We start from the raw sequence: 27,981 nt of genomic DNA, 5'->3' as shown, positions 1-27,981 counted from the left end.
GGCTTGGGGCTCCACAATCCATCCTATTCATTCCTATTTACACCGATGGTTTGATGTGAGACTGATGTCCCCTTCTCCCTTCCACCCATGGCTCGTAGGCTCCCACTGCTGCAGGGTCTGGGGGTGGCAGAACCTTCTCGACCCGTCTGGGGACCTCTGAAAGTTCTTGGGTTGGTTTTTGTGGGATTTCTGAAGGCTTCAGCAGTTAAACACCGGGTGAGTCAGCTCGAGGTGAAGGCAAAGCTATTGCACGGAGCTTGCAGAGGCCCTGGCTGGCTCCTGCTGCCAGGGGGAAGCATGGCCTTGTCTTTGGTGAGAGTTGTACCCAGCGCTACGTCCTGCTGCCCCGTGGCCACCCCGTGTCCACAGTGCCCTCCAGGCCGGGCGGTGGCCACGGGCGAGAACCGAGCGAGAGCTCCTCGGTTCCTGCACCTCCACTTCCAACACAGCGCGAGGCTGGCTCTGAAAAGCGCCCTGGGGGCCGGTCCAGAGGTCACCCAGAGAGGTGAGACACCCTCCCACCTCATTCCAGCCCCACCAGGTGCCCGGGCACCGCGCGGTGCCCAGCTCCAGAGCTCCAGCCCCCTCCCCGGCACGGATGGCATCGCTCCCTCTTCCCCCTCCGTTCCTAAATAAAAGCGGGCGCTGTTTGTGGCTTTAGCAGTGGAGGATCTTCATGAAAGCCTTGCGAAACTCGATGTTGAAGGTGGTGTAGATAATGGGGTTGACAGCGCTGTTGACGTAGCCGAGCCACGTGAAGGCGCTGTACATGGCCGGCGGGATGTTGCAGTCGCAGTGCATGTTCAGGATGTGAGTGATGAAGAAGGGGAGCCAGCAGATGATGAAAACACCTGGGGGGGAAAAGGAGAGAGGAGGAGTTTGATGGCTGAAAGCTGGGCGGGTTCTCAGGCTGGGAGAACAGCGAGGTTGTCTTTGGTGGATGGGGACTTTATTTCACAGAGGAATGGGATTTGTGTTTGTGTGCTCAGTGTCCTGCTCTGTGTTCTGCCCTGGCACTAAGGAACTCCTCTGCTCATGGAATGAGCTCAGACACAGCAGAAACTCTGCCCTTCAAGGTGCAGCTCTGCTGAGCTCTGCTGCCTTTTATTTCAGAAAGCCCAGGAGCTCTTCCCTGGTTTTGGGAGCTCAGATGGACCCAAGAGGGGCAGCTTTGGGCATCCTTGGTGCAGCACTGTGCCAGCTTAGTGCACTGTGCACCCGTGGGCAGCCCTTTGCCTGTCACACACATCTTTTATGAAAAATCCTTTCCTTAGGGTTTTTTTCTCCTGAGCAGCTGAGAGGCCTCAGGAACAAAAAGCAAACAATGGTTATCTGCTGCTGTGGAATGCAACAGGTGCATCTGGGATTGGTCTCATGGGGTTGTTTCTAATTAATGGCCAATCACAATCCGGCTGTCCAGACTGTTTCGGTCAGTCAGAAGCCTTTGTTACCATTCCATTCCTTTTCTATTCTTAGCTAGCCTTCTGATGAAATTCTTTCTTCTATTCTTTTAGTATAGTTTTAATATAATATATATATAATAAAATAATAATAATAAATCAATAAAATAATAAATAATAAATAAAATAAGAAAATAATAAATCAAGCCTTCTGAAACATGGAGTCATTATTCTCATCTCTTCCCTCATCCTGGGACCCCTGTGAACACCAGCACACTTTGCCTGCCATCCTCTGCTGTGTGAAGGGAAATGAGTTCTGGGGGGTTGGAAAATCAGCCTGCACGGGCCAGGGGTTTCTGCAGGGAGCCCAGGGCAGGCAGGGCACGCTCTCACCGAGCACGATGGCCAGCATCTGCGTGGCTTTCTTCTCCTTCTGCTGGGACATTTTCCTCCTGATGACGGCCTTGAGCAAGTTCCTCGTCTTGCCGTTGGGCAGGGAGTGGATCTCGAAGACCTTGGCTGTGTGGTGGGATTCTTTGGCATGGCCATTCTTCTCCACCTTCCCAGGGCTGCTCAGGGGTGCCTGCAGGGTAGAGTTGTTGCCCCGATTAGAAGCAACTGGCACAATCAACTGGTGGTTACTTGGTGCTGTGGGTTTGAGGGCCGTTTTCTCAGGGGGACTGGTACTGGACACCATCTCCATTTCCATCTCTTCTATGTGACTCTCTGCCTCCTGGACAAGAATCAAATGTCCACAACATAATGACAGGTAAATACACAGAGAGGAGCAACGAGCATTCCTTACAGAGTGAAGCTGGATGATGCTGGAGAACAGTCAGTCCCTCTTCTCCCTCCCTGCCTGGAGAAAGGGCTGTGCTGTGTTGGGGTGTTCTGGGCAGATGGGATGGACAGAGCTGCACTGGAGGATTCTCCTTTTTGGCACAAAGAGGCTCAGAAATGGGGGAGACGCTGTCTCCACTCTCTACAGATTTTGTTCAGGTTTTCAGAGTGAAAATAAATAAAAATGGAATCGGCAACCAAAACCCAACAAAGCCAATGCAGTACAAGATTTAAATAACAGAGAGAAGAAGGAAATCAAAAGCATAAAAATGTTCAAATGCCGTGGCTTTTAGAGCTGATCTTTTGGTGAGCTTAATCTGGCTTTGTGAGCTCTGTGAGCTTAAACCCCCTGCTTCACTCCAAGGAATGGGAAGACTATTTAAATTTTGAGATTGAATGGTAACCTTTGCTCTTAGGTTTATTTTTCTCCCACCCTACATAAATGAACCTCGTGTCCTGAGGGAGAAGGGGAAGGCTGAAGGCTCTGGAAAGCTCCCACTTCTCTTTAACACTCACCACTTTGCGCTTATTAACTTGGAAGCTCCCATTGGACTTCACAATAACTGTGCAGAGCTTGACGTCTTCTGGATGAGTGCATTTGTCCTAAGGGGCAAGCACCAGCTCAGAGGTTACACAGGCAGAGAGGGGTTGGGAAGGGAAGCTGGTAAGGGAGGCACGTGGGAACACAAAGGGATGAGTCAGGAGTTCAGCAGCGCGGCTCGGAGCCGAGCAGGATGGAGAGGTGGATGGAGAATGCTGTGGAGGAGCAGGGATGGAGGCTGCCACCAGAACAAGGAGGCCACGGAGCTCTGCTGTGTCTGTGTGTCCCTGTCTGGCCGCCTCCTCTGCAGGCAGCAGGGTGTGGAGCTGGAGCATCCCCCGGGCTGTGCTGTGTGTGCTGCCAGAGCCCTGCTTTGACAAGTGGGTTCACAGCCAGCCCGCCCAGCTGGGCTCCCTCACACACAGCTCCTGCAGGGACAGGCTGGTGCTGCAGAGCTGTGCTTCCCAGAGAGGAGCTGTGCACCCCAGGCGCTGCCACCGAGCTCTGGGGACACCTGACAGCCCCTAAAGGGGGATTCAGGAGAGCTGGAGAGGGACTTGGAGTGGTGGGGCAGGAGGGAATGGCCTTGAGCTAAAGGAGGGTGTTTAGATTGGGTATCAGGGAGAAATTCCTCCCTGTGAGGGTGGACAGGCCCTGGCACAGGGTGCCCAGAGCAGCTGTGGCTGCCCCTGGATCCTGGCCAGTGCCCAAGGCCAGGTTGGATGGGGCTTGGAGCCACGCGGAATGGTGGAAGGTGTCCCTGCCCATGGGCTTTAGTGTCCCTCCTGACCCAAACCACTCCTCGCGTCTGTGATCCTGCAGGACTGACTCACACAACAGTGCAGCCTCTGTTCTTGGCTACCCCAGCCCAGCCCAAGGCAATGCTGGGGGTCACTGCAGCAGCTCCTGGTGCAGATCTGCTGCTGGATCATCCCCAAAATCCAGGGAAGCCCGAGGAGCCGCAGCCAGTGAGCCGAGACCCCAGAGAGTGCAGCTGGGACCCCAAACAGACCCCAGCACCCAGCTGTGGGAGCTCTGCCCCAGGCAGGGCGGCGTGGGGCAGGGGCAGCAGGGCAGGGGGAGGCTGTGGAGGCTGGCTACCTTCAGGGGGGCCTGCGTGTCCGAGTCCAGCACGTGGCTGCTGCGCTTGGTGCTGACGCGCTTCCTGCGCCGCCGCAGCACGATGTAGATCTGCACGTACACCAGCAGCGTCACCATGAAGGGCACGTAGAAGGACACGATGGAGGAGTACACCACGAAGGCAGGGTTGCCAATGATGCACTCCTTCTCATCTGCAAGAGAAAACCTCTCAGGGTTGGTGTCCCCAGCTGCCCTCGGGCTGGAGGGAGTCACATCCCCCCGAAAGTCCTGGCTGCTCCTTGCCTTGCAGCTCAGCACTGCAGGCCCCATGCTGGATCCAGCCCAACATTCCCAGGAAACTGCTGCCTGCACTGCCAGACCTTTACTCTGCTGCCTCAGGGAAGGTTCTGTCCCATGGCTTTCCTTTTTGTGTGTTTTAATAGAAGGAGGATTTTGAATTTCTAGTGGACAAATGTTAAGGTAAACACAGACTGGTGTTGTGTGAACTTCTGCATCACCTCAGTTCTGGTGAGACTGAAACCCTGCTCTGGAACAGCTGGAGATGAAACAGACCCAGAATGAGCATGCAAATAGTGAGGGGTGGCAGAGGGAGAGAACACTTCAGTACACCTCAGACCTGATCCCACCTTTGTTCCTGCCTGTCTGGGGACCCAGGAGTACAGCAGGAGCCAGCTGCAGGTGGCAGAGGGACAGAACATTTCAAATATACCTCAGACCCGATCCCACCTTTATTCCTGCCCGTCTGGGGGGACAGCAGGAGGCAGCTGCAGGTGCCAGAGCCCTCACCTGTGTTGTTGAGGCCGAAGAGGAGCGGGCAGGAGATGGCAAAGGAGAGCACCCAGACCACGGCGATCATGACGGTGACCCTGCGCTTGGAGCTGTAGCGGGTGTTGTAGAGCATGGGCATGGCCACGGCCGTGTACCTGCAGGGGACACATCCCCCAGGCTGCTGTCACCCTGCCAGGGCTGCCACTGCCCACCAAGCACAGGGCATGTGTGCCAGGGGGCTGCAGCCACGCCAGGAGGGTGAGGCTGGGTCAGCTCCTGGTGTTCTCCTCCCACCATCCCACCAACGCCTGCTGCACCATCCCAGAGTACAAAGAGCCGGGCCAGACCCAGGGAGCACAGAGCAATTCCATCTGCACCCCCAGGAGCAGTTTCTGTGCCTCCTGACAGAACCCCCTGCTCACAGCTCATCGAGATTCTCTAGGATACTCTTCAATAACTCCCACAGTTTTCCAGCCTCTGAGTCCCACAGAGGCGGCTGGGACTGGCCAGCCTGGGTTTGGCACAGCCTGGGTTTGGCACAGAGCCCTCACCTGTCGATGCTGATGGCACAGAGGTTGAGGATGCTGGCAGTGCACATCATGACATCCAGGGTGACAAAGATATCGCAGTGGATGCGGCTGAACCGCCACTCCCCAACCACCTGCAGAGAGAGGATGGGTGGTGAGCAATCCTTGGGGCTGGAGAGCAATCCCTGGGGTTAGTGAGCAATTCCTTGGGGTTATGAGCAATTCCTTGGGGTTAGTGAGCAATCCCTGGGGTTAGTGAGCAATTCCTGGGGCTGGAGAACAATCCCTGGGGCTGAAGATCAAACCCTGGGGTTAGTGAGCAATTCCTGGGGCTGGAGATCAAACCCTGGGGCTGGAGAGCAATCCCTGGGGCTGGAGAGCAATCCCTGGGGCTGGAGAGCAATCCCTGGGGTTATGAGCAATTCCTTGGGGTTAGTGAGCAATCCCTGGGGTTGGGGAGCAATCCCTGGGGCTGGGCTGCTGGTGGGACACAAAATGAGAGTTTGGCACGAAGATGGAGAGGCTGGTGGGTGGCTGGGGCTGTGCTGGGTCAGAGGCAGAGCTCTGCCCCTTCCAAGGGGCTGCTGTGCTTCCACCCTGTGGGTTTGGGCAGCCCCAGCACAAACCTGGGCTCACAAGGGAAGATAAAGGAGCTTAAACAGCTCCCTGAAGCATTTCAAGGCAGAATGAGGAGGGAAACACATCCATTTTCATTCCCAAGCACCTCTGATTTTACTCACAGCTTTTTCCCAGACAGTTTTTCCGATTACACCCAGCAAAGGTCAGCAGCAGACAAGCAAGAGCTTCCCTTCATTTCTTAGTTTAAAAAATCGGAGTAGGCATTCCTCACCTTTATCTCTTTTATTTTTTGGTGAAGAAAATGAGTTTAATTCAGAGTGAAAAGCCTGTAACACTCCACACGAAGTGCTAAAGACAAAGAACTAATGATAACACTTCTAGGCACCAGTAGCCTTTTTTCTCCTCACTTCTCTTGCTGTTGAAGCTGAACTTTGCCAATTAAGTTTAATAGCAATTATTCGGACTGCTGTGTTTGACATGTGATGAAAAAAAAGTATATTTCCCTCTAACAAAAATAGAGCCCTACTGCATTTGAAAATAGAATGAATAAGATATCTATTCTTCAGTTATTTCTGCTCTGATATACATAACCATAGGCAGCATAAAGAAGGGAGAATGACTGCATTGAAGCCTGAGTGACAGATGAATACTCAGTGATTAAAAAAGCACTTAAGAGACAGTTACATCAGGAACTTTGAGGAGAATTTGCCCAAAGGCAAAGGTTTCCAGCCAGATCCAAACCTCTGTGGAACCGATTTCCTGAGGGCATGGTTTGGGGGAAGCTGGGAACTGCACAGTTCTTTCTCTTGGTGTTTTCATTGTGCTCCAAAATTTGGGGGTGAAAGATCTGTGTGCACCAAGGCTGGGGTTTTCTCAAGTGTTAATTTTGAGTTTGATTTTTAGGCCAAGCTTGTGACACAAAACCTGGAGGAAACTGTCCCAGCTGGTAGATGAAGGCAAATGTGGTTCCTGACCAATCCTGCTCATGAGCCCAGAAAAGGGAGAGAATTTTGCATCATTTGTGGTTTATTCTTCTGCCTTAAAATTTAAAATGGTCTGAGAGATCCTTCTGGCTGGATCTGAGGGAACAGGAGCTTCTCCCAGCATCAACCTCTGCTTCAAACTGGTGGAATAAGTGGAATAGAAGGAGCAGAACAGAAGGAGATGCAGCCCCAGAGGCAGAGCCTGCCTCCACCAGCCCGTGGCCACTTAATGAGGCTCCGGTTCTCCAGTGCCATGAAAACAATCATTAACTCAGGGATAATTAGCGCTGCGCTCTCCCACAGCCCGTGCCACATCACTGGCTTTGTTTTGCTTGCATCAGGACTCACTGGGCTCACTGATGATGGTTCCTTCCCCTGCTCTCCTCCCTGTGTTATCATCCCTCCCATGGGTGAGCGCCTGGAAACTCAGCATGGTTTGTGCTGTGAAAAGTGATTTTTTCCCCCTGCACTGTGACAGAAAGCTGTGGTTTCCCATCCTGCTTCAACTTCCACAGTTGCCTTTCTGCAGCCCTTCAGAAACAGGGCCTTGATTGCTTTTTATTTTTATTTTTCTTCTGATTGCTGGATTCAATGATCCTTGTGGGTCCCTTCCACCTCCACAAATTCCCTGTGGTTTCAGTGTGATACCCATGGCGGAGTTTTGAACACAAAATTGGGATTCTTTCCCTCTTGACCCCAAATTTCTGGTGCAATTGGGCTGTGATTTAGTCCTCTGAGCAGCAGTGGGGTTTCAAGCTACCTGCTCTCCCATCCTTCTCCTGGAAAAAAATGGCAATTTTGCGGATGAGAAAGCTACAGTTTCAGGAATGGGAAAAAATGGCAATTTGGGGGATGAGAAAGCTACAATTTCAGGAATGGGAAAAAATGCAATTTTGGGAATGAAGAAATTATAATTTCAGGAACAGAGAAATTGCAAATTTGGGAATGATAAAGCTACAGTTTCAGGAACAGAAAAAAATGCAGTTTTGGGAATGAAAAAGCTACAATTTCAGGAATGGGAAAAAAAACGTAATTTTGGGAATGAGAAAGACACAATTTCAGGAAGAGTTAAAAAATGCAATTTTGGGAGTGAAGAAGCTACAATTTCAGGAAGAGTTAAAAAATGCAATTTTGGGGATGAAAAAGCTACAATTTTAGGAGTGGAAAAAACCTGCGATTTTGGGGATGAAAAATATACAGTTTCAGGAAAAAAATGCAATTTCGGGTATGAGAAAGCTACAATTTCAGGAATGGAAAAAAATGCAATTTTGGGAACGAAAAAACCTGCACTTCAGGGAACAAAACCCGTGTATTTAGGGCATGAAAATCGCTTGTGGAGGAATTCAGGAGGCCGATTTCCAGGCTGCTACACCCTCCCCAGCCTCCCTCAGGCCAGCTCCGAGCCCTTACCTCCATGTAGACCACCCAGGGCATGCAGAGCGTGGCCACCAGCAGGTCGGCCACGGCCAGGCTGACGATCAGGTAGTTGGTGGTGGTCTGCAGGGCCCTCTCCCTGGACACTGCCATGCACACCAGGACGTTGCCGAAGACGATGATGAAGATGAGGAGGGCCAGCAGCATGGCGTAGTAGTTGTAGTGCGGCCTGTGCGCCGCCTCCGAGGCGTTCAGGGCCCTGCTCCAGTTCCTGTCCCCGTCGTACCACGAGAGGTTGAGGGGATCCATGGGGGCCCCAGTGCCAGCTGCCAGCTCCACCCTGCCACACAGGTGTTGCACAGGCCCTTGGGTCAGCAAGGGAAATGAAAATGGAAAAAATAAATCAGGTTTTTGCTGCCTTGCTCATGGTCTGCCCAAGGAGGTGCTGGAGTCCCCATCCCTGGGTGTGTTTAACAAAGCCTGGATGTGGCACTGGGTGCTAGGGTTGAGTTGAGGTGCTGGGCATGGGTTGGACTCAATGATCTTTGAGGTCTCTTCCAACCTGGTCATTCTGTGATTCTGTGAATTTGGGGGAATTTTGGGAATTCCCAGGGAATGGGAATGGTGGAGTCACCATCCCTGGGTGTGTTTACAAAGCCTGGATGTGGCACTGGGTGCCAGGGTTTAGCTGAGGTGCTGGGGATGGGTTGGATTTGATGATCTTTGAGGTCTCTCCCAACCCAGTGATTCTGTGAATTCCCTGAAGCCTGTTGTAATATTTGGCTAGAAATGGGATGGATGCAGAGCTGCTGAGCCGGGCAGGGATTGCAGAAGTTGTTTTTATTTCCTGACCCAGGCAGGGATTGCAGAAGTTGGTTTTATTTCCAGCTCAGCCCAGGTTTCTGTGGCAGTAGCTCTGTGTTCCAGCTGGCTCAGAGTGCCTGGGCTGTTCTGATGTTCTGTCCCTGCCATCCCCTGCTCCCTGTGAGGTGTGCACAGTCCAGGGCACAAGTGCCTTGACCCAATTTGTTTATTTTCCATGTGCTTCGTGGAGCTCTGGGCTGTATTCCTTTCATTTTTTTCTTCTGTATTTTCCTCATTTTTTTTTTTTTTCCTCCAGCAGTGAAATAAATAAATTTTAAACCCGGAATAGTGACAATGATGGCAGTTGACAGCAGCAGCTTTTGCAGGCAGGGCTGGGCTGTGCTGCCTCTGCCATTGCCCCCGAGAGGTGACAGTGAAGGGGGACACGGTGGGGACAGCACTGCTGCCACCCCACAGCCCTCAGCAGCTCCTGGCACTGGGAACTTTGCTTTCCTGGTGAGAGAAATGGGAAATTTGTGTTTCCAGACAAGCTGTGGCTCTGCTGGTGGATAAAACCGGCACTGGGAGAGAAAAGAAACAATGGGAAGGATTCCACTGATTGATGAATGGAAAAAGAGATTTGCTTTTACAAATAAACTTTGGGATTGCTGAGAAAATGAAATTAGACACTGAAAGATGAAAGAAACAATGGGGAAGAAAAACCCCTAAATTCCAAAGGACCAAATATTCCATGTTTGATGGAAGAATGAAATATTCTACGTTTAATGGAAGGATGAAATATTCCATGTTTAATGGAAGGATGAAATATTCCATGTTTGAGGGAAGGATCAAATATTCCATTTGATGGAAGGGTCAAATATTCCATGTTTGGTGGAAGGATCAAATATTCCATCTTTGAGGGAAGGGACAAATATTCCTTGTTTGAGGGAAAGGTCAAATATTCCATGTTTAATGGAAGGATTAAAAATTCCATGTTTGAGAAAAGGACCAAATATTCCATGTTTAATGGAAGGACAAATATTCCATTTGATGAAGGGTCAAATATTCCATGTTTGATCAAATATTCCATGTTTCCCAAGCTGCATCTCCACCAAGACCACACTGGAGATCTGGCCCTGCTCTCAGACACCCCAAACCAAGGCCACTTAATTTCCTTAATAAAAAGACAAAGTGACTTCGATTTATTAAACCACGTAAGTGATCAAAATAGCAAAACATTTGCAAATATCAAATTCACCTGGGAACAATGGTTTCTTTATGTTTCACTGAGCTTTTGTGTGCTTTTCTCATTCAGAGAACAATTTGGATAATAATCCTTGGAAATTTGTTGCATATGGGTCCTTAATAGCTGATAATTCAAAAAGTGTCTGTCTGACAGTGCTATCAGCAGCACTTGATAGCTCTACAAATGTCTTCTTAGGAGCTGTCAAAGTGTCAGAAATTAATTAAATGTTAGCTTCTGTGACTCAGAGTGAAGGGGAAAAATCAATGCTAAATACAGCAACAGTTTTTTCTCCTCTCCTGTTGCCCTTTCATAATGCAAAACTATCTCGAGGAGGCAGAACCATGCAGAAAATGCAGGGTGGGACAAAAAAAAAAAGATTTTAAAAAAAGCAGGGGCATGGAGAAGTGTCTTTGAGGTGTGAAAGGGTTGGAGATGGGCAGCAGCAGCCCCTTGGGCCTGGGCTGGTTTTGCTGTGAGTTCAGGAAGAAAATTGGCTTTGGAAAGGAAAGGCCACAGATGGAGATGGGCTCAGCAATCCCAGCCCTTCCCGGGCTGCTCCAGCTCCCTGCTGGATTGGAGGAGGCATTTATAGCTCATCTCGTGTCCATTCATCAGGAGTTTCCTCAATGGTGCTCAGGGAGTGTGTAAAAATCCCTGGGTAAAGCAATCAACATTTCCTTTCATTTCCTTCTCTATTTTTCCCCAGAGTTTTTTTTTTTTTTCTTTAAATAGAACTATTTTCACAGTAATAATTTTTGCCTTTATATGCATCATGGGGAAAGTTAATGTTTGAATATTGTACAAAAGAAAAGATTTGGTGTTTCTATTAAAATAAAAGAAGTTTTAATTTGGGAAAATGAAAGAGAAGAAAAGTTCCAAATATTTTGCATGAAATAGGGAAACTTAAACACCAAAACCTAGAAATTAAAACCTAGAAATTAAAACTGTTTAAATTAAAACTGTGTGATGACACAATTAAAGGCTGTATTCAGTACACATCGTCGTGGTACAAACTACAGTTACATGGACAACTCTGTAAATTCCCAGCTTTGGAAAGTTTGAGTTTTTAGAACTAAAAAGAACTTCCAGTGGAGTTTTTAGTGCTAAAGAGAACCTCCTTTTCCCCAGCCCAGAGCTGGCAGCATTCTTGGTGGCCATTAGGGAGGTTTGTGAGTCTCAGCCCTGCTTTGAGGAGCAATTTTGATTTCAGTGCTGACAGTTCCTCAGAAAGAGGAAAGAAAGGAGAAATAAAGAAAGAAGCACTTAAAGAGCTGGGGGGGAGAGGGAGGCTTTTTCCTGCACTGCCCAAAAGCTGCATTTTCTGGGGAAAAGGCACAAACAGCACCTGGCTCTGGCCTGGGTGAAGTTCCTGTACAGAGATAAAACAGAGCCTTGATTTGGGGAAGAAAGAGCCCAAAAAGGAACAAATTCCCCTGAGAATTAAGGGCAGCAAAGCCACTGTAATTCCCACCCCAGAGATTTCCAGGTGGCTGAGCTGATCCAGCCATGGATTAGCTGCGGGGTCAAGGGCAGGACAGGGAATGCAAGGTTGCAGCCTCGTGTTTGTTTGATGGCAGCAGTGCAGCAGCTTCCTGCTGCTCCTCCCTGCTGCTCATCCTCATCATCCTCATCATCCTCATCATCCTCATCTACCTCCCTGCTCCAGAAAAACCTCCCTGCAAGCAGTTCCCCAGCAGCTGGAGGGTGGGACATCTCTAATACCACACCAAAAAAAGCCTTCTAAAAGGCTTTTTTATATATAATTATAATAATTATGGTATTATATTATTTATAATTAATTTTTATTTTTATATTAAAATTATTTTTTTTAAATACAGTTTTAAACTACAGTCATACCATTATTTTTAAAATACAGTTTAAGCCCTGATACTCTGGCTGACCTAGCAGCTAGCTGGTAAGTTCCCATGTAAATGAATAATGAAAATAAAAATCAGTTAACACGACAGTCTATTCCAGTAAGGAAACAATTCACACCTCTAAAAACAAAATTCTGTCGCATAAGAATCTGCAAAATAAAAATGTAAACACCTAAGTAAAGAAAAAGTCTTGACACGTACACACAGAGACATTTTATAACCAATAAATTAAGTAACAAAAAAAATCATTAGTCAATTTGATTTAACACAGTGCCTTCTGATATCCCTATAAAAATATAAGATATATGATAATGATCCAGCTTTTCTGCTTTAGAAATCAAGAGTCCTGTGTGTTTGTGTTGGAGCAGGGGGGAATCTGCAGAATTCCCAGGGACAAGGCGAGGGGCTGCAGTGCAGAGCCAGGGCTCTGCCCTCCTCTGCTGGCAGCTCCCCCTGCTTTTCCAGAGATCCAACTGGAAAATGTTCATTTGCTGTGCCAATATTTCCCCTTGGCTCCTCGTGATGGATCCTCTAATCAGGGTTGGGGAAAGAGCACAAGAGAGTGAATGTGGGATGTTCACGGCCCAGCAAACCCCTTCGTGTCTCTGGCAGCTTCTGGAACCTTTTTCCTCTCAGAAACTGCAACTCTCCTTCTGGTTTTCACCCTGCTTGCAAACCCTTCCAGGAATAAAACCCTGCCAGGGCTGATCCTGGTTAAAGTTTGGGGCTTCCCCACCAAAACCTCAGCCAGCCTTGGTTCCTGCATGGAACCCCCAAGGTTTTGCCTCAGCCATGACACATTTAAGATGAAATCAGGAGTTCAGGGTGAGATTTCAGCACCCAACTTTCCTCTGGACTCCAACATGACCCATTTAAGATAAAATCTGGAATTCAGAGTGAGATTTCAGGGCCCAAGCTTTCCTCTGGACTCCAGACCCAATTTTGGACACAATTGTGCACCCAAGAGGGAAAGAGCAGACAAAGCCAGCACTGAGAGCATCCCCAAAGGCCATATCCCACTCAGATCAGCTCCCACCTGCTGTCCCCGAGGCCTTTGGCCTGCAGGTGCTGCCAGATTGAAATTTCCTGCTCATTGCTGCTGCCCAGAGGTGCCCATCCCTCGCAGGCAGAGCCTCTCCACAGGCCTGGCACAGAAATCAATGTCTGAGGGGGATTTGCACAGAACGCTGCCTCCCTGGGGGTTGTCACTTTGCTCTGGAATTCTGGAATCAATGGGCCATGGGAAGCTGTCAAACTGACATTCCTTTCTGTCCTCAAGGTGTTCGCTGAGAATGCAACAAAAATATTCCACTCCAAGGAAAAAGCAGCATTTCTTTGGGGCACAGAGAAAGTGGAAGAAAAGGGAAGGGTGAAATGTCTTAGAGGAGCTGCTTTGTTTCCCTGTTCAGGGGTTTTTGGAGGGGGAAAAAAAGCATCTTCTGGAGTAGTTTCACTTTTTTTTATTTTGCATGCAAGCCCAGAATTGCTGTGGATTCCTGGTCGTGGTTCCCTGGAGAGCAGAGAAGGTGTGGAGCAGCTGGCACTGAGTGAGAACCTTTTCCTACTCATTTCTGCTCAGGGGACAGGTCTGCGGGCTCTGAGGAGGAGAGGCCAGGAATGAGGAAAATATTGTAAATATGCCTTGACCTGAGAGCTCTGCTGAAAATGCCCTGCCCTGCCCTGGGCTCCTCAGGAGCAGCTGGCACAGAAGTCACCCAGCACGGTCCTGGTGGCTTTAAATAACCACAACTCCCCCGGGCTCTCTGTGGCTGATGCAAATGCAGCAGGGAGGTGACAGGGGAGGTGACAGCCGTGACTGAGGCCTGGCAGTAATTACACCTGAGTGCTTCTGAGCACGGCTGGGGGAGGCACAGCTCTGCTTCCCACCCTGCCCTGCCCTCTCTGCTCTGCAGGAACCAGCACAGTGCATGAGCAGGGGTTTGGGCACCTCTGCACACACAGAGGCAGAATTGGAGACAAAAATCTGACACAGGGATCTCCTCAAGCCAGGTCTTATGAGCCCTTGGAGATCTGTTCCTACAAAACTCCTGCCCAGGCTGGGCTTTCGGGGGGCTGAATTCTAATTTCAGCACTGCAGCCTTCGTATCGATCAAGCCAACAGTTCTGCCATCAGCTCCTTCTAAAATCCTCTGGAAAATCTTCCTCCTCTGCTTCTTTCCTGGCTCCCCGCTCCCCTGATCCTCTGCTATCCAAGATATCAAGGGTGTATTAATTGCAGCTATTGCTCACTTCTGATTCACAAACATTCCTAGTTCTGTATAATTGTCACCATCACATTTTCTGAAAAATTCTCTTTGCCCAGGATTCTACTCCTGGAAAGATGAGAAAAAGGAAAACAATAATTATCTCATTTGCTTCTCCTGTGTTTTGCCACTTTGGAATGTGGTTTGGAGGTGAATTGTTTTGATTTAATGACCAATCATGGTCATTAAATCAAAACAATTGACTCAGGAGTTTTTCATTATTATCTTTTAGCCTTCTTCTGTATCCTTTCTCTATTCTTTAGTACAGTTTAGTGTAGCATTCTTTAATACGATATGATATAATATGTGACATAATATTATATATTATATGATATAATGTTATATAATGTGATACAATATAATATAATACAATACAATGTAATGTAATACAATACAATATCGTATCATATCATATCATATCATATCATATCATATCATATCATATCATATCATAATAAATGAGCCTTCTAAATGGAGGAAGATTCATCATTTCCTTCCTGCCACGAGGGACCCTGAAAATACCACAGATAATACTTAATTAGGTGCTTTTGCTAGAAAATACCACACATAATAATCCCTAACTAGGTGCTTCTGCTTCACAGCCCCCCTGAGCACCTGGTCCCAGCCTTTCCTGGTGCTCAGCACAGCTCTGAGAGGGCTCTGTGGGTGACACCAGGGCTCTGAGAGGGCCCTGTGGGTGACACCAGGGCCTTGTGGGTGACACCAGGGCTCTGAGGGGGCCCTGTGGGTGACACCAGGGCTCTGAGGGGCCCTGTGGGTGACACCAGGGCCTTGTGGGTGACACCAGGGCTCTGAGGGGGCCCTGTGGGTGACACCAGGGCTCTGTGGGTGACACCAGGGCTCTGAGGGGGCCCTGTGGGTGACACCAGGGCTCTGTGTGTGACACCAGGGCTCTGAGGGGGCCCTGTGGGTGACACCACCCCGCTGCCACCGCGGCCTCTGAGTCACCCACCCGAGCTGTTCTCGCTGATGCCGCCGCGGCGTTCTCTGTTCCCAGCGCTGATAATCACAATCGCATTGCTCAGAGCTCCCTGCACCAACTCCAGGCTGTGATTCACCCCCTCCCAGGCAGCAGAGACCCTCAGGAGCCTCCTCTGGAGCGCAGCGAGGGTTTCCTGCCTCTGGAGAGGGTGGCACGACAATCCCAGTGCCTGGTGGCTCCAGAATTTCCAGGCTGAGCCCTGGTTTCAAGGCAGATTTCCCAGTTCTCCATTTGTGGTGCTGCTCCTTCAAGCATCCCTCTTTCCCTATGGAATTTTTGCCTGAGTTTGAATTTGTGGCACAGGAAGGAAAGTTTCATCCCAGAGCATTTGTCCTTCATGCCTGCGATGGAGCAGAGCCTTCCCCAGGAGCGTGCTCTGCCCTCCCAGCTGGAATCCAGGCACACATCAGGCTGGAGCCCTGCACAAGGATGTCCTGAGGCTGAATTTCTCTGGGGATTCACTGCCTGCTGCATCCAGGCCCTCTGAAAGCCTCATCCTCCCAGGTTTCTTACCAAGCCCTCACAGAAGGGAAGAATTCAGGGATGTCTTCCCTAGAGGGGGAGGAATGCTCCTGTACCTTCCCTTAACCTGTCCTTCTGCTAATAAAAAACAGGTTCCACTTTCAAAGGAATCTTTAAAATTAAAGATTAAGGCCTTGCCTTGCCTTAATCTTTCATTTGCAACCAAATATGGTTTTATCATAAATGCTCCAATCTCAACATTTTCTCACTCCAAGATGTTAAACTTCAGCAAGGAGAGGTCGTAGTGGATTGGTTTGTGTTGTTTGCTTGGGGTTTTTGCCATGAATAATCCCTTTAGGACCACTTTGGGGTATAAATAGCTCCCTCCAGCAAGAATCTGCTCCCAGGAAAGCCCAGCACTGCCCCTGCCCACCTGGATTTGTGGAGAGCTTTGGTCCTGCCTGCCAGGCTGAGCAGAGCCCTGGGTTCCTGCTGTTCTTTCAGAATCTGTGGGTGCAGGGCAAGCTTTGATCCCTGCAACATTTGGCAGATGAATTTTTCAAGCTGGAGCTGCTCCAGACACAGCCCACTTGAGCCCTTCTCAGCTGGGTGGAGAGGATGGGCAGGAAAGGCTTTTTAAGAACCATTTCTCACTCTGTGCTTTCAGCTTTGGACACACAACCAGAAACACTGAGCACATCTCGATTTTCAGTGGCTAAAGGGAAGGATTTATTCCTCCCCTGTGCTCTCACATAGGGATGGTCCCTGTCAGAGGCAGCTCTTCAGCCTGAAGATATTGGTTCTTATTAAACATTGCATTGCTATAGACCCAACATCCTGTTCTCCACAAAAGCTCTTTTTTCTGCTCATAATTCCTTTATCTGTATCCTAATGCCAAATCTCTCTGACGAGATCTGAGCCTCTGACTAATCTAATAAATTCCCAGCTTCATGAATGCTGGGGATCTGTGTTCCTTTAGAATCTGTGCTGTGTTTGAGATCATCCACCAATGTCTGCAAATAACTCTTAATCACAGCCAATTGTATTAATTTTGAGGAATCGGAAAAGTTGAATCTCTTCACTTCCCTCCCCCCTTAGATGTACAGAAGTGGCTGAAATTTGAACAAAATACTGGATAAAACATTGCAAATATATAAGGGATTTTTTTTTCTTTATTTGTTTTTGTCTGTCTAATGTTCACATTTTGGTACTTGGCATTTGAAGTGTGAAACAATTTAATTGCAGAAATAGGTTGTGTTAATTCCTTGGCTGAACAAACCCTTTTTGCTTCCCAGGCTTCCCCTGTTCATGCAGCACCTGGCACAGGGATACTGTGAGCTCTCAAGTCCTTCAGCCACACTTTATTAAAAGTAAATAATAATAATTCAGATTGAAGCCATCAAATATTTGCGCTCCACTTATGTCAGGGAGCACTCGTTGAACATCTGCTCTTTGCATTGCCACTCCTCCCCCTGAGCTTGTTTGCAGAAATGTTTGCCAAAAGCAGCGAGTTCCAGAGCTCTTTGGTTCCCCTTTCCCTCCTCCCTGTTCTCCTCAGATTTCTGGGAGTTTGCCCCAAACCATCCCTGACTAAGATTTGCCCCCAGTCCCGTGGAGCAGCTTTGATGGGGATGTGTCAATCAGCGCAGCCCTTGCTCCAAGTGCCATTCCCTGCATTTAAAACCCTGAGAAAACACAATTAATTATTGCCTGTCCCTCGTGGCCAAGGAGCAGAGCCAGCTCCCATCTCGCAGGGAAGGCTCTGAGTATTCCCCCATCCACTTCTCCTCAAATTTCAAATCCTAATGATCCTTAATCATTTCATCCCTGGGCTACAGCAGCTCAGCTGTTCAAATCCTGACTTCCAGCATCCACCTCTGCCGTCTTTGCAGGCAAAAGGAGAGGAGGATGTGAAAAATGCGTATTTTCTGATTGGCTTCTCGCAAATATTAAATGAATATTATATGTGTGTATATATAATATTCAAATTAATATTATATGTGCTGTGTTAGAAAGTGATGCTGTGTTAATTTTCTTAAGTAGTGGGGTAAATACAGTTTTAGGTTATAAGGTTAGGTTGCAAGTTAATGTTACAAGGTTATAAGGTTATTAGGTATTATTAGGTTATAAGTTTTAGGCTATAATGTTAAAATAGAAATGATGCTAAGGTACTTTTTTAAAGAGAGGAATGAGGTACTCTCACTGAGAGCAGCCACAGGACATCTGAATCTTTCAGAGAAAGAGAATTTATTGCTCCCTTATCAGAAGAAATGAATTTCTTCCTGCCTTGCTCAGTCCTGAAGTCAGGATCCAGAGGTAGAAGCTGACACTGCCCAGCCAGAATCCTGTGTTTGAATGGAATTTATGCAGCATGGATGAGCTGGATGAATATGCAACAGGCTGCTGCTTTTAAGGGTTAATCCTCTGTTATCGTGGTCCTTTTTCAGGCTTATTTTGCCCAGAAAAGGTACCCAGACTGTCCATAAACCTTTGTTTTTATTGTCTCATATTGTCCTAATCCAAATTGTCCACAAATTATTATTACTCTAATTATATTACTATTTTTATACTATATTACTATATTTTATTACTCTAATTCTATTACTATTTTATTGCTATTAAACCTTTAACATTTTAAACCACCTGATTGGCGTTTCTCACAGGGAGAATCCACCTCTCCTCCTGGATCTGTCCTTTCCCAGCTGCTGCGGGCACTGAGCCATGCAGGAATTGTGCTGGATCAGCAGCTCTGGGAAGCAGCATCTGTTCTGTTCTCTTCTGTTCTGTTCTGTTCTCCTGGGAGCTCCTGCTCTGCCCTGGGGCCTCTCCAGCACCAGTGTTTGCCTGCCCTCCTTGCTCTGACCTTCCCCAGACGCACAGAAAGCTTCATTCCCTCTGACATCTGCAATTTTTCATCCCTCCCTGCTCTGTGTCCCCACCCTGGTGCTGCTGCATCATCGTGTCCCCCCTCTGCTCGGCTTGTCCCACCCACAGAGCCACGGATTCTCTGCTGCTCCCTGTTTGGCCACAAAACTCACATTTTTGGGAAAATCATCGCTCCCAGGGAGGGTTTTCATTTTCCCTAAGAAAGATGCTCAGCTGGGCACCCTGAGGTGTTTCTGTGCTTTTTGGGGAATATTTTTCCCTTCCTGGCCTTTGGAATTGTTTTACTGATCAATCAAACTTCCCAAGAGCAGAGGGGTCCCACACAACATTTCAAATTCTCTCATATTTAGTGAATTCTGGTAGTGGAAGGATTTTGCTGCCATCAGGTGTGGTACCACCTGTTTTCCAGGTGAAATTGTGACTATTTTCAAGGTAAAATCATGGCTATTTTCAGATGAAATCATTACTATTTTCAAGGTGAGATCATGACTATTTTAAGGTGAAATTGTGGTTATTTTCAGGTTAAATCATGATTATTTTCAAGGTGAAATCATTACTATTTTCAAGGTGAAATCATGGCTACTTTCACGGTAAAATCATGGCTAATTTAAGGTGAAATTGTGACTATTTTCAAGGTAAAATGGTGGCTATTTTCAGATGAAATCATTACTATTTTCAAGGTGAGATCATGACTATTTTAAGGTGAAATTCTGGTTATTTTAAGGTGAAATTGTGGCTACTTTGAGGTTAAATCATGATTATTTTCAAGGTGAAATCATGGCTACTTTCAAGGTGAAATCATTACTATTTTCAAGGTGAAATCATGGCTAGTTTAAGGTGAAATTGTGGCAATTTTAAGGTGAAATCATGGCTATTTTGCCTTTTGCCTGTTACAGAAGTGTTTTAAGGTTTTCTTTTGTTTCCACCAGCAGGAGCCACCAAACTGAACTTCTCCCATTAAAGCCTCACTAAAATTCAGGCAAACACCTGGAGGTGCTGCAGTGGAGCCAACCAAGAACAGATTGGATTTTCCAGATGTCTCCAACCTCCTGACAGAGCATCCCTTGCTCACCTCATGGTTTTGGGCTGATCATACCCCAAAAAACACTTCGAAAAGACAAATATTTTCTTCCCATATTCCACAAAACTCGTTGGGAGCATCACTGACAAATCCCCAGGCAGGGGGAAAATGTGAACTTTCAGTGCTGCGTTTTTTGGCTGATTGCAGGAATTTCTGTGTCCCTGGGATCACTGCACATGCTCAGCTGCTGCTCTCCTGAATTTTATTTGACTTTTACACAGTCAGCAAAGTTTCCAGCCTGCTGGGAAGTGCACACTCCATCCATTATGAACCCAGTTCCTAAATCCAGTGCCTGGGACAGTGAATTGCACATGATTTCCATTTCCCTTTAATGCACAAAGTCATTAGCAGGGCTCCACAAAGCCATGAATATTTTCCCCTGCTTGGCAGGGAGCAGATTTCCTTTCAGATGAAGCATTACAAGGAGCTGTAATGTTTTTAATTAAGGTGCTGGGTGCGAGTTATTGTGCAAATTCAGGGCAGGACTAAACCCAGAACTGTTTAATTCATCAGCAATAAAAATCACAGGCTGCAGGGACTAAAATCAGATCTGAGGGCAGGTGCCCAATTTGCTGAGGGTGAAACCAAGAAAAGCCTCCTGCAGACACTGCTCTTGGTCATCCTAAAATAAATATTCTCTTTTACACACTCAGGCACCTGTGACTTCGTTTTTTCCAGGAATCAGACCCACTCGTAATGGTCACTGTCTTGTCCCACCTGACCCATTAAATATAATATTTTTATGGGAACACTACAAGCATGATGGACACATGCAAGTTATTGAACTCCCTCTTTAGTAGTTGCTCTGCCTGTTATTTTTTTCTCATTAATTTTTTCCTAATATGTGTTTATTCTCCCTACAAACAATGCCTCTTAAGCTAAATTCTGATGGTTGTGATTGTGAGGCCTCCTGAATTAGAAATTCAATGGTAAAAATTAAATTGCAAAGTGTAGACCCAAAGAAATGGGACAACATTATTATTATTATTATTATTATTATTATTATTATTATTATTATTATTATTGGTTTGTTTTATTTATTATTGATGGTATTCATGTTGTTGTTATTGTTATCATCCATCCTTGTCATTTTCTGTTAGGCTTGTGGTTTTCTAATTGATTCTTTCTTCACACCGAGAGAGATAAAAGAACTATAAATCTTGAGATAAATAAAAATAACGCTTGGAAAGGATGACAAAGGCAAGTGCAGAGCACCAGACATCACATGTAGACAAACATCCTCCCACAGAATTGGGTTCCTGCACATGGATTTCTGCTTTCATTAGTGGAACATCTCACAGAAATGCAGGGCTCCCGAGAGGGTGGCTGGGGACCAGGGTGTCACCATGATATTTTATAAAAATCCTTTTACCAGGATTTTTCTCCTGAGAAGCTGAGAGGCCTCAGAAACATAAACAATATGCCTCAGAAATGTAAACAATAATTATCTGATTGCTTGCAATGTGGTTTGGAGGTTGCTCACCAACAGGCGCAACTTTGATTGGTTCTATGTGATTTGTTTTTAATTAATGACCAATCATGGTCCAGCCGTGTCAGAATCTCTGGTCAGTCACAAGATTTTATTTTTCATTCCTTTCCAGCTTTCTGATGTCTCCTTTCTCTTTCTTTAGTATAGTTATAGTATAGCATTTTAAAAAATGTAATATATATCATAAAATAATAAATCAGCCTTCTGAAACATGGAGTCAGGATTCTCATCTTGTCCTGGGGAACCTCAAACACCACCACACCAGGGCATGGTAACTTTTTCTAAGCCTTCTGATGTTTACATTCTTTGTGTAAATAACTCATTGTTTTGCATTGTTTTATGGAAGAAGAGAAATTTGATGGACTGTTGGTTTGAGAGGTGGCACTGTCACCCTCCAATCCACTGTCACTCTTGGAAATCTATAAATGTTGGAGCCAGAAATTAAAAATTCTCTTTTTTACCTTAGAAAAAGGTAAAAGTGAGTGTCTACATCATTGAGTGCCCACATCATTATTTTGTGTCCTATAAGGACAGGAGGGAGCCCTGCAGAAATTCCTGGGTGGAAATCCCTGTGGGTGGGAGCTCTGTGACCAAATGAACTGGAATTCACCTCAGCTCTTGACTTCAGTGAAGAAATAAATAAATCCAGAGCCAGGGATCCCTGACCTGTTCCCTCAGTGCTGAAATATCAAATCCTGCTCTGCATCCTATTGCTGAATTTGAGGGAAAGGCTCCTCTTCCAGTCTGGTTTTCTCGAGAGGAAAGATAAGCAGCAGCCTGGATCTCACTGGTACCTGATGTGCCATTTCAAAATAATAATAATAATAACAATAATAATAATAGTAATGGCAGTGCTTTATAATAATAACTGTCCTGCTTTAATTAGCTCCTGTTTTACAGCACAGGCCCCGGGCATGGATCACAGCCTGCTTTACAAATAAAAACAAACCAATGTGTGGGACTCCACTCACATGGAAATTCTGGGGTTGACTTTTTGACTCCCTCATTAGGCTCCCCCTAATTCTTGCAGTTTTACCATCAAAGTGCAAATAAGGAGCTTTACACATGCCTGGACATGGTGGGCTGATGTATTCCTGTAGTATTTATTATAATCCCCATTTTAGTACTCACAAACACATTTTTAGAGCATCCATAACCTCATGGGGATGATGAATGATTCATGTACTGGGACATGAGTGATTCTTCCTGTTCAACAATATGGATGTGAATGTGAGGGGGTGTTTCTATTTTTAAGGGCTTTTTAAATTAGCAAGCTCTTTATAATTGTGGCTTTTCAAAGCCGGGTGACTGAGATTCACCTCCCAGCTCTGTGTGGGGACGTCCCAGGGAGGCTGGAGGAGTCCTGGCCCCTCTCTGGGGTGGCTTCCAGGGATGGAGACAAGGCTGGCACCAAAAGGAGGAAGCAGATCAAGTGTTGGACGCCTCATTCCAGACTCCAGTAATCCCAGAGATAATCACATTTTTCTCAGCTGTCACACAAACATGCAGAAGCTTGAAACAAGCAGATACAAAGGGGCTGGGGGTCAGGGAGTGCTTGTTGCGGAGAATCTTAATTTGCTGGAGCTCCACATTGCCTGAGATGTCAAAATAGGAGGGGGTTTAGGCAAGTAATTTGCAAGGTGCCAGATTTTAGGTAATAGCTCGAAGTTCTCTGCTGGAGTGTGTCAGCTGCAGCATTCAGGGGAGCTGATTGAACAACCTGAGCTGCTGCTCGAGGGTTCATTTCTCTCCCTGGAGCTGCAGATTGCACAGAGCGCTCTCAATGGCGCTGATTTTGCTGATCCATCCCCAGCCCCAGCACTTGGGGCAGCGAGCTGGATCCAATATTTGTGGTTTTGTGTGCATTTATCAGACCCCGAGTGCCTGCAGACCCTGCCTGGCACAGCCGAGGCTACAGAGAAATTTTGGTTAAATTAAAGGAGTCCAAAAGCAGGAGGATGCCCAGCAGAGGGTTTTATTCAGGTGACTCCGTGATTGCCTTTCCCCAGGCAGCTCAGTGGGTTTATTTATGCCCCTGTGAATGAAGGGTGAAATGTGAAGTGTGGCCATGCCTGAGCAGCCTGGGCAGGGCAGGGGACAATGCCAGGCACATCCATGGACAGGGGACATCCAGGGACAATGCCAGGCACATCCATGAGGTGCCAGGAGGGCAGAGCCGTGTCCCTGATGTGAACCTTGCCTGGAGCAGCAAGCAGGATCCAATATTTGTATTTCTGTGTGCATTTATCAGCCCCTGAGTGCCTGCAGACCCTGGCACAGCCGAGGCCACCGAGAGATTTGGGATTTATTCAGGGTTTTATTCAGGTGACTCCGTGATTACCTTTCCCCAGGCGGCTCAGTGGGTTTATTTATGCCCCTGTGAAGGGTGAAGTGTGGCCATGCCTGAGCTCCCTGCAGGGCTCTGTTATCGCAGCTTTTATTGCTCCTTGCAGCCTCTCCCTCTCCCCAGCGCTCCAGAACACATAAAGCTGCATTTACATTTTCTGAATGGACTAATCATGGCTCTCTGCTTTGATAAAGAAAGTGCAGCCTCCCACATAACCACATGGAAACCAACAGGGAAGAGTAAACCAGAAATAAACCCATTCTGGGGGGTTGAGAGAAAAATACCCACCGGGATAATTGGGAGGGATGTACAGAGAAGCAGCAACTGAACACACAGTCACATCTCCAGAAAAAAAAAAAAAAAATTAAAAAAAATTACAATGCTAAAAATACCCAGGTGAAGGACAGCGAGAGAAAACATGATTGAAGCAGAACAATTGGGAGAGGAGTTAATGGTTATTAGCAATCACTCCAGATTGAATATAGGTTGGTTTTGTAACAGCACAGGGGATGATGCATCTGACAGGACTTAAACAATTGCCTCCCCCTTCCCCAAAGGATCTCGCTGGCAGCAGCCTGGCTCTCACTGCTCTGGGTCCCTGCCCCTCAGGAGCTGCTGGAAGTTTTTATTTGTGAAAAACAGCAAAGTTTGATCCCAGACAAAGCTTTCCAAACCTATATTCCTAGCCTCAATACATTTTAACCTTCAGCCCACTGAATTTTCTCTTAGAAAAATACCCCAGGGAGGCCGAGTCTGGGGTATTTTATCCCACCAGTCTGGGATCATTTTATTTATCCAATTCTGCCTTTGCCTGGGCAGGAGTGTGAGAATGGAGAAATGTTTGTGATGTTTCTGCAAACACTCCCCCATCACCCAACTGTTTGCTGTGCATTCATTAACAATCTGTGGGCTCCCTTCCCCTGGAACTGCAATTCCCCAGGGTCCCCAGCCCTCGGTAAGGTTCTGCATCAGTGCCAGGGTTCCCAGCTCAGTGTTCAGTGTCCTGCACCTCCTGGCAGGGAATGTCAGCTCTGGGCACGAGGGAAATCCAAAGCTCAGTGCCAGATTTCCTCCGTGCTCACAGGGAATTTGTGCACAGAGGGTGAAATTGAAAACGAGTTATCCTGAAAGGATTGTGAGGGGTGTGAGCCAAACCCATCCTCTTCATAACTGGAGAGCTACAAAAACTTGAAGAGAAATGTTTTTTCAAAGGGTTTGGGGTTTTTTTGGCTGCTGTTTTAGGGAATTTGTGTCTGGTGATTGTCACAGAATGAACCTCGTGGGTCCCTCCAGCTCAGGACATGCCTGGTTCCATCAGCTTCACCTGCAGCTCCAGAGCTGAAGCACCCAGAGCAGGGAGGGTGGGGATTTGCTGGTTTGGAGCAAAGATTGGGTTTGGTTTGAGGAGGAGAACACCCAGGGAATGGCCCTTTCTGTGCCAGGCCTGTGCCACAGAGGGGGAGCAGCTCTGACACAGCCCTGCCTGCTCTGAGCTGCTCTGTGAGCTTTTCCTGCTGCTGCAGCTGCATCTCCCAGCAGGTTTGTCCCTGCTGTGAACCCTGCCTGGTGCCTACAGCCTGGAGCAGCCTGGGCAGGGCAGGGGACAATGCCAGGCACATCCATGAGGTGCTGTGAGCTCTCTGCTGTGAATCCTGCCTGCTCCCTGCAGCCTGGAGCAGTGAGCAGGATCCAATATTTGTATTTTTGTGTGCATTTATCAGCCCCTGAGTGCCTGCAGACCCTGGCACACCAGAACAGCCGAGGCTACAGAGAGATTTGGGATAAAGGAAAGGCGCTCCAAAAGCAGGAGGATGCCCAGCAGAGGGTTTTATTCAGGTCACTCCGTGATTACCTTTTCTCAGGTGGCTCTGTGGGTTTATTTAACCCCCTGTGAAGGTGAAGTGTGGCCATGCCTGAGCAGCCAGGTACATCCACCGACAGGGGACATCCAGGGGACAATGCCAGCCCCATCCATGAGGTGCCAGGAGGGCACAGCTGTGTCCCTGCCAGGCAGGTGTGTGGCTCCTGAGCACACCAAGGGCACCCCGTGTCCTCCTGCCTGGCACAGGGGCACAGAGCTGGCCCCTCTGTGGGCACAAATCACCCAATCCCCACAGCCAGGCAGGCTCAGGGGGGGATCCCCCTCAGCTCAGGGTGATTTGGGTGGGGAGCAGTGTCAGGATGGGCACAGGGGACACTGTGGGGGCACTGATCCCACCCAAATCCTGGCCAAGCCTTTCCTGCAGGGTGGCAGTGACACAGGGGCAGAATCTCACAGAGAAGGAGCTCTCAAACACACCCACACTGACTGCCCCCCTGCTTTTGTGGGGTCACAGGCTGCTCTCTAAAGCCTGAAGCTTGCTCATTTTCTTCTCCAGTGTGGCAGGGAAGCTGTTCTCCACACACAGTGTGCGTGTGTGCACATGGAAGTTAGGTGGAAATGTGGAAAGCACAGCAGATTTTACACAGGGGTTCATGTATCAGTAGGAAACTCTTTTACAAACTCTGTTCAGAAGTAAGGAAGGGAGCCCTGAACGTAACAGAATTTCTGCAGCATGGAATACAAGTTAAGGGGGGATAACAAGAGCTACAGCAGTCTTTACTTGATGGAGTCAGAAATATTGCCAAGAGTTTTTTCTAGATTACTACAAGCAATTACTTCAAAAGAGATAAAAAACCAGGGCTTTGAGTTTTTAATACCACTGTGTGCGTAAAGAACAATAATGCCAGGAAAGCCTGAGCACGTAGGAGACCCAGCCCACGCTGTTCAGCATGTGTAACCTATCTGACCAGCCCTGCTGTAACCTGGGTATTTATAAAACAAACCAGGCTGTTTTCCTTTCCAACTCGGAGCTCCAACAACTCGAGCAGCAGTGATTCATGCTCCACACACATGCTGGGAGCTGTGCAGCTCCACGCCTGGCATGTGGCAAAGCCGGCATGGGAGAGAGACTTGAGAACTGCAGAGTGGGGAAGTGTGATCTGGGGTAGAAACAACCCACAGACAACAGCTTGGACCAAAAATACCCCGGGGCTGAGCAGGACCCAGCGCCAGCCTGGGGTTTGGTTCCCTGCCCCAAAGCCACACTTTGCACTGGTTTCAAAAGGCTGGATGGAGCTTAGAACTGGGGGGAATGGAAAAATGAATTAAGGTCGAGACAAAGGTGGTTGTAAACACAAAATCTGCCTGCAGCATTCAGAGAAGAATTTCTGGGAGGTTTCCTTCCAGGGGTTCTTCAGGAAAGGGTGGCAGATCCCCTGTTCTCCACTGGGGAGGATTGTTCTGCATCAGGACTGGTGCTGAGCACGAAGTCTGACAGGATGCCAGCTTTGCCTCACCAGATGTAAAAGAATGAGTGTGGTAAGAGGAGAAAAGAGTGTTTTCCCTCAAATCATTAGACTGAACACTCTTGTTCCTTGGGGAGCTGGAGTGTACCCACATTATATCCTCTGCACACATCCTCCTCCTCCACTTCTCCCTGTCACTCTCTCCATTGTGTCTGCCTGAGAGCAGCGTTAAACATCAAACTTCTAAAAACGAGCCGAGCTTCTCAGCAACTCCAAATGCCTCTTTAGCATACAATAACAATTGTTTGTTGCTTTGCAGTGAGAGGTTTAGATGGAGAAATGAGACAGCCTGAATTTCAGTTTGAAAAGCCGCTTTCGCCTCTTGTCTCGCGGAAAGGAACGGCTTAATGGATCCTTTTGGTGTAATGACAAATATTTTCCCTTTTCTCCTGTCTTTATTTACATCTCCAGGCAGTGGTGATCACAGCAGCCACTGCTGTCTGTGTTCCCTCACCAGGATATTCACCACATCCCTATTTCTGGAAGAAAAGCACAACACCAATCCCTTACCTTCAAGCCATACGAATCCCTCGAGCAGAGGCGCGAGTACTTTGTGCCAAATAAATCCAAACCACCACAACTCTCCACCGTGGCTTTTCCCAAGCTCTCCCAGGCTTTCAGGCAGACTTCTCGCTGTCCAGCATTCACGCAGAAAAAGCAGAGGAGCAGAAAGAAAGGCAATCACCTGCCTGACCCCGGGGAGCGGGGCGGGTGGGACTCGCCGTGGGCACCCCGGGCTGGGCACTGCTGGAACTTGGGGAGCTCGGGAAGCGTCTCAGCTCTCTGGGAAGCTCCTCAGCCCCCTGGGAAGCTCCTCAGCCCCTCGGGAAGAGCCTCAGCTCCCCGGGGCCGGGCTCCCCGGCTGCAATTCGCTGTCCATCCCCTTCAGCACACGGCCGGCGGGCGAGGCAGCAGCTCCGGCTCCATCTCCCGGAGCCCAGGCTCGGCTAGCGGCCGGGCAGAGCCGCCCCTTCCTCCCACGGGCAGATGCCAACAACCTGTTTCCACTCGGGCTCCCTTCTCCGGCCGCGGGATGCGAATTCCCGCAGCGCTCCCGCTCT

At 48.0% G+C, this 27,981-nt stretch overlaps 1 protein-coding gene across 4 annotated transcripts; it reads right to left on the bottom strand.

Moving 5' to 3' along the window:
* DRD2 (dopamine receptor D2) lies at positions 1-27,981 on the bottom strand. Of its 4 annotated transcripts, none has more exons than XM_064731979.1 (8): positions 27,431-27,981; positions 8,150-8,478; positions 5,202-5,311; positions 4,669-4,805; positions 3,883-4,073; positions 2,757-2,843; positions 1,794-1,983; positions 1-851 (listed from the first exon to the last, which is right to left on the bottom strand). In XM_064731979.1, the coding sequence occupies exons 2-8, from the start codon at positions 8,420-8,422 to the stop codon at positions 658-660; spliced, it is 1,182 nt and encodes a 393-aa protein (XP_064588049.1). In that variant the 5' UTR covers positions 8,423-8,478; positions 27,431-27,981; the 3' UTR covers positions 1-657. The 4 variants fall into 4 exon arrangements, with proteins under 4 accessions (XP_064588049.1, XP_064588048.1, XP_064588050.1 ...); XM_064731981.1 differs by having other exon boundaries at positions 533-851; positions 1,794-2,133; positions 27,431-27,688; XM_064731978.1 differs by lacking the exon at positions 2,757-2,843 and having other exon boundaries at positions 1,794-2,133.

This window comes from Zonotrichia leucophrys, chromosome 24, assembly GCF_028769735.1.
Source record: "Zonotrichia leucophrys gambelii isolate GWCS_2022_RI chromosome 24, RI_Zleu_2.0, whole genome shotgun sequence".
In the NCBI taxonomy this organism is placed as follows: Eukaryota; Metazoa; Chordata; class Aves; order Passeriformes; family Passerellidae; genus Zonotrichia; species Zonotrichia leucophrys.
The sequence above is the reverse complement of the archived record's forward strand: the minus strand, read 5'-3'. Positions and strand labels throughout refer to the sequence as shown.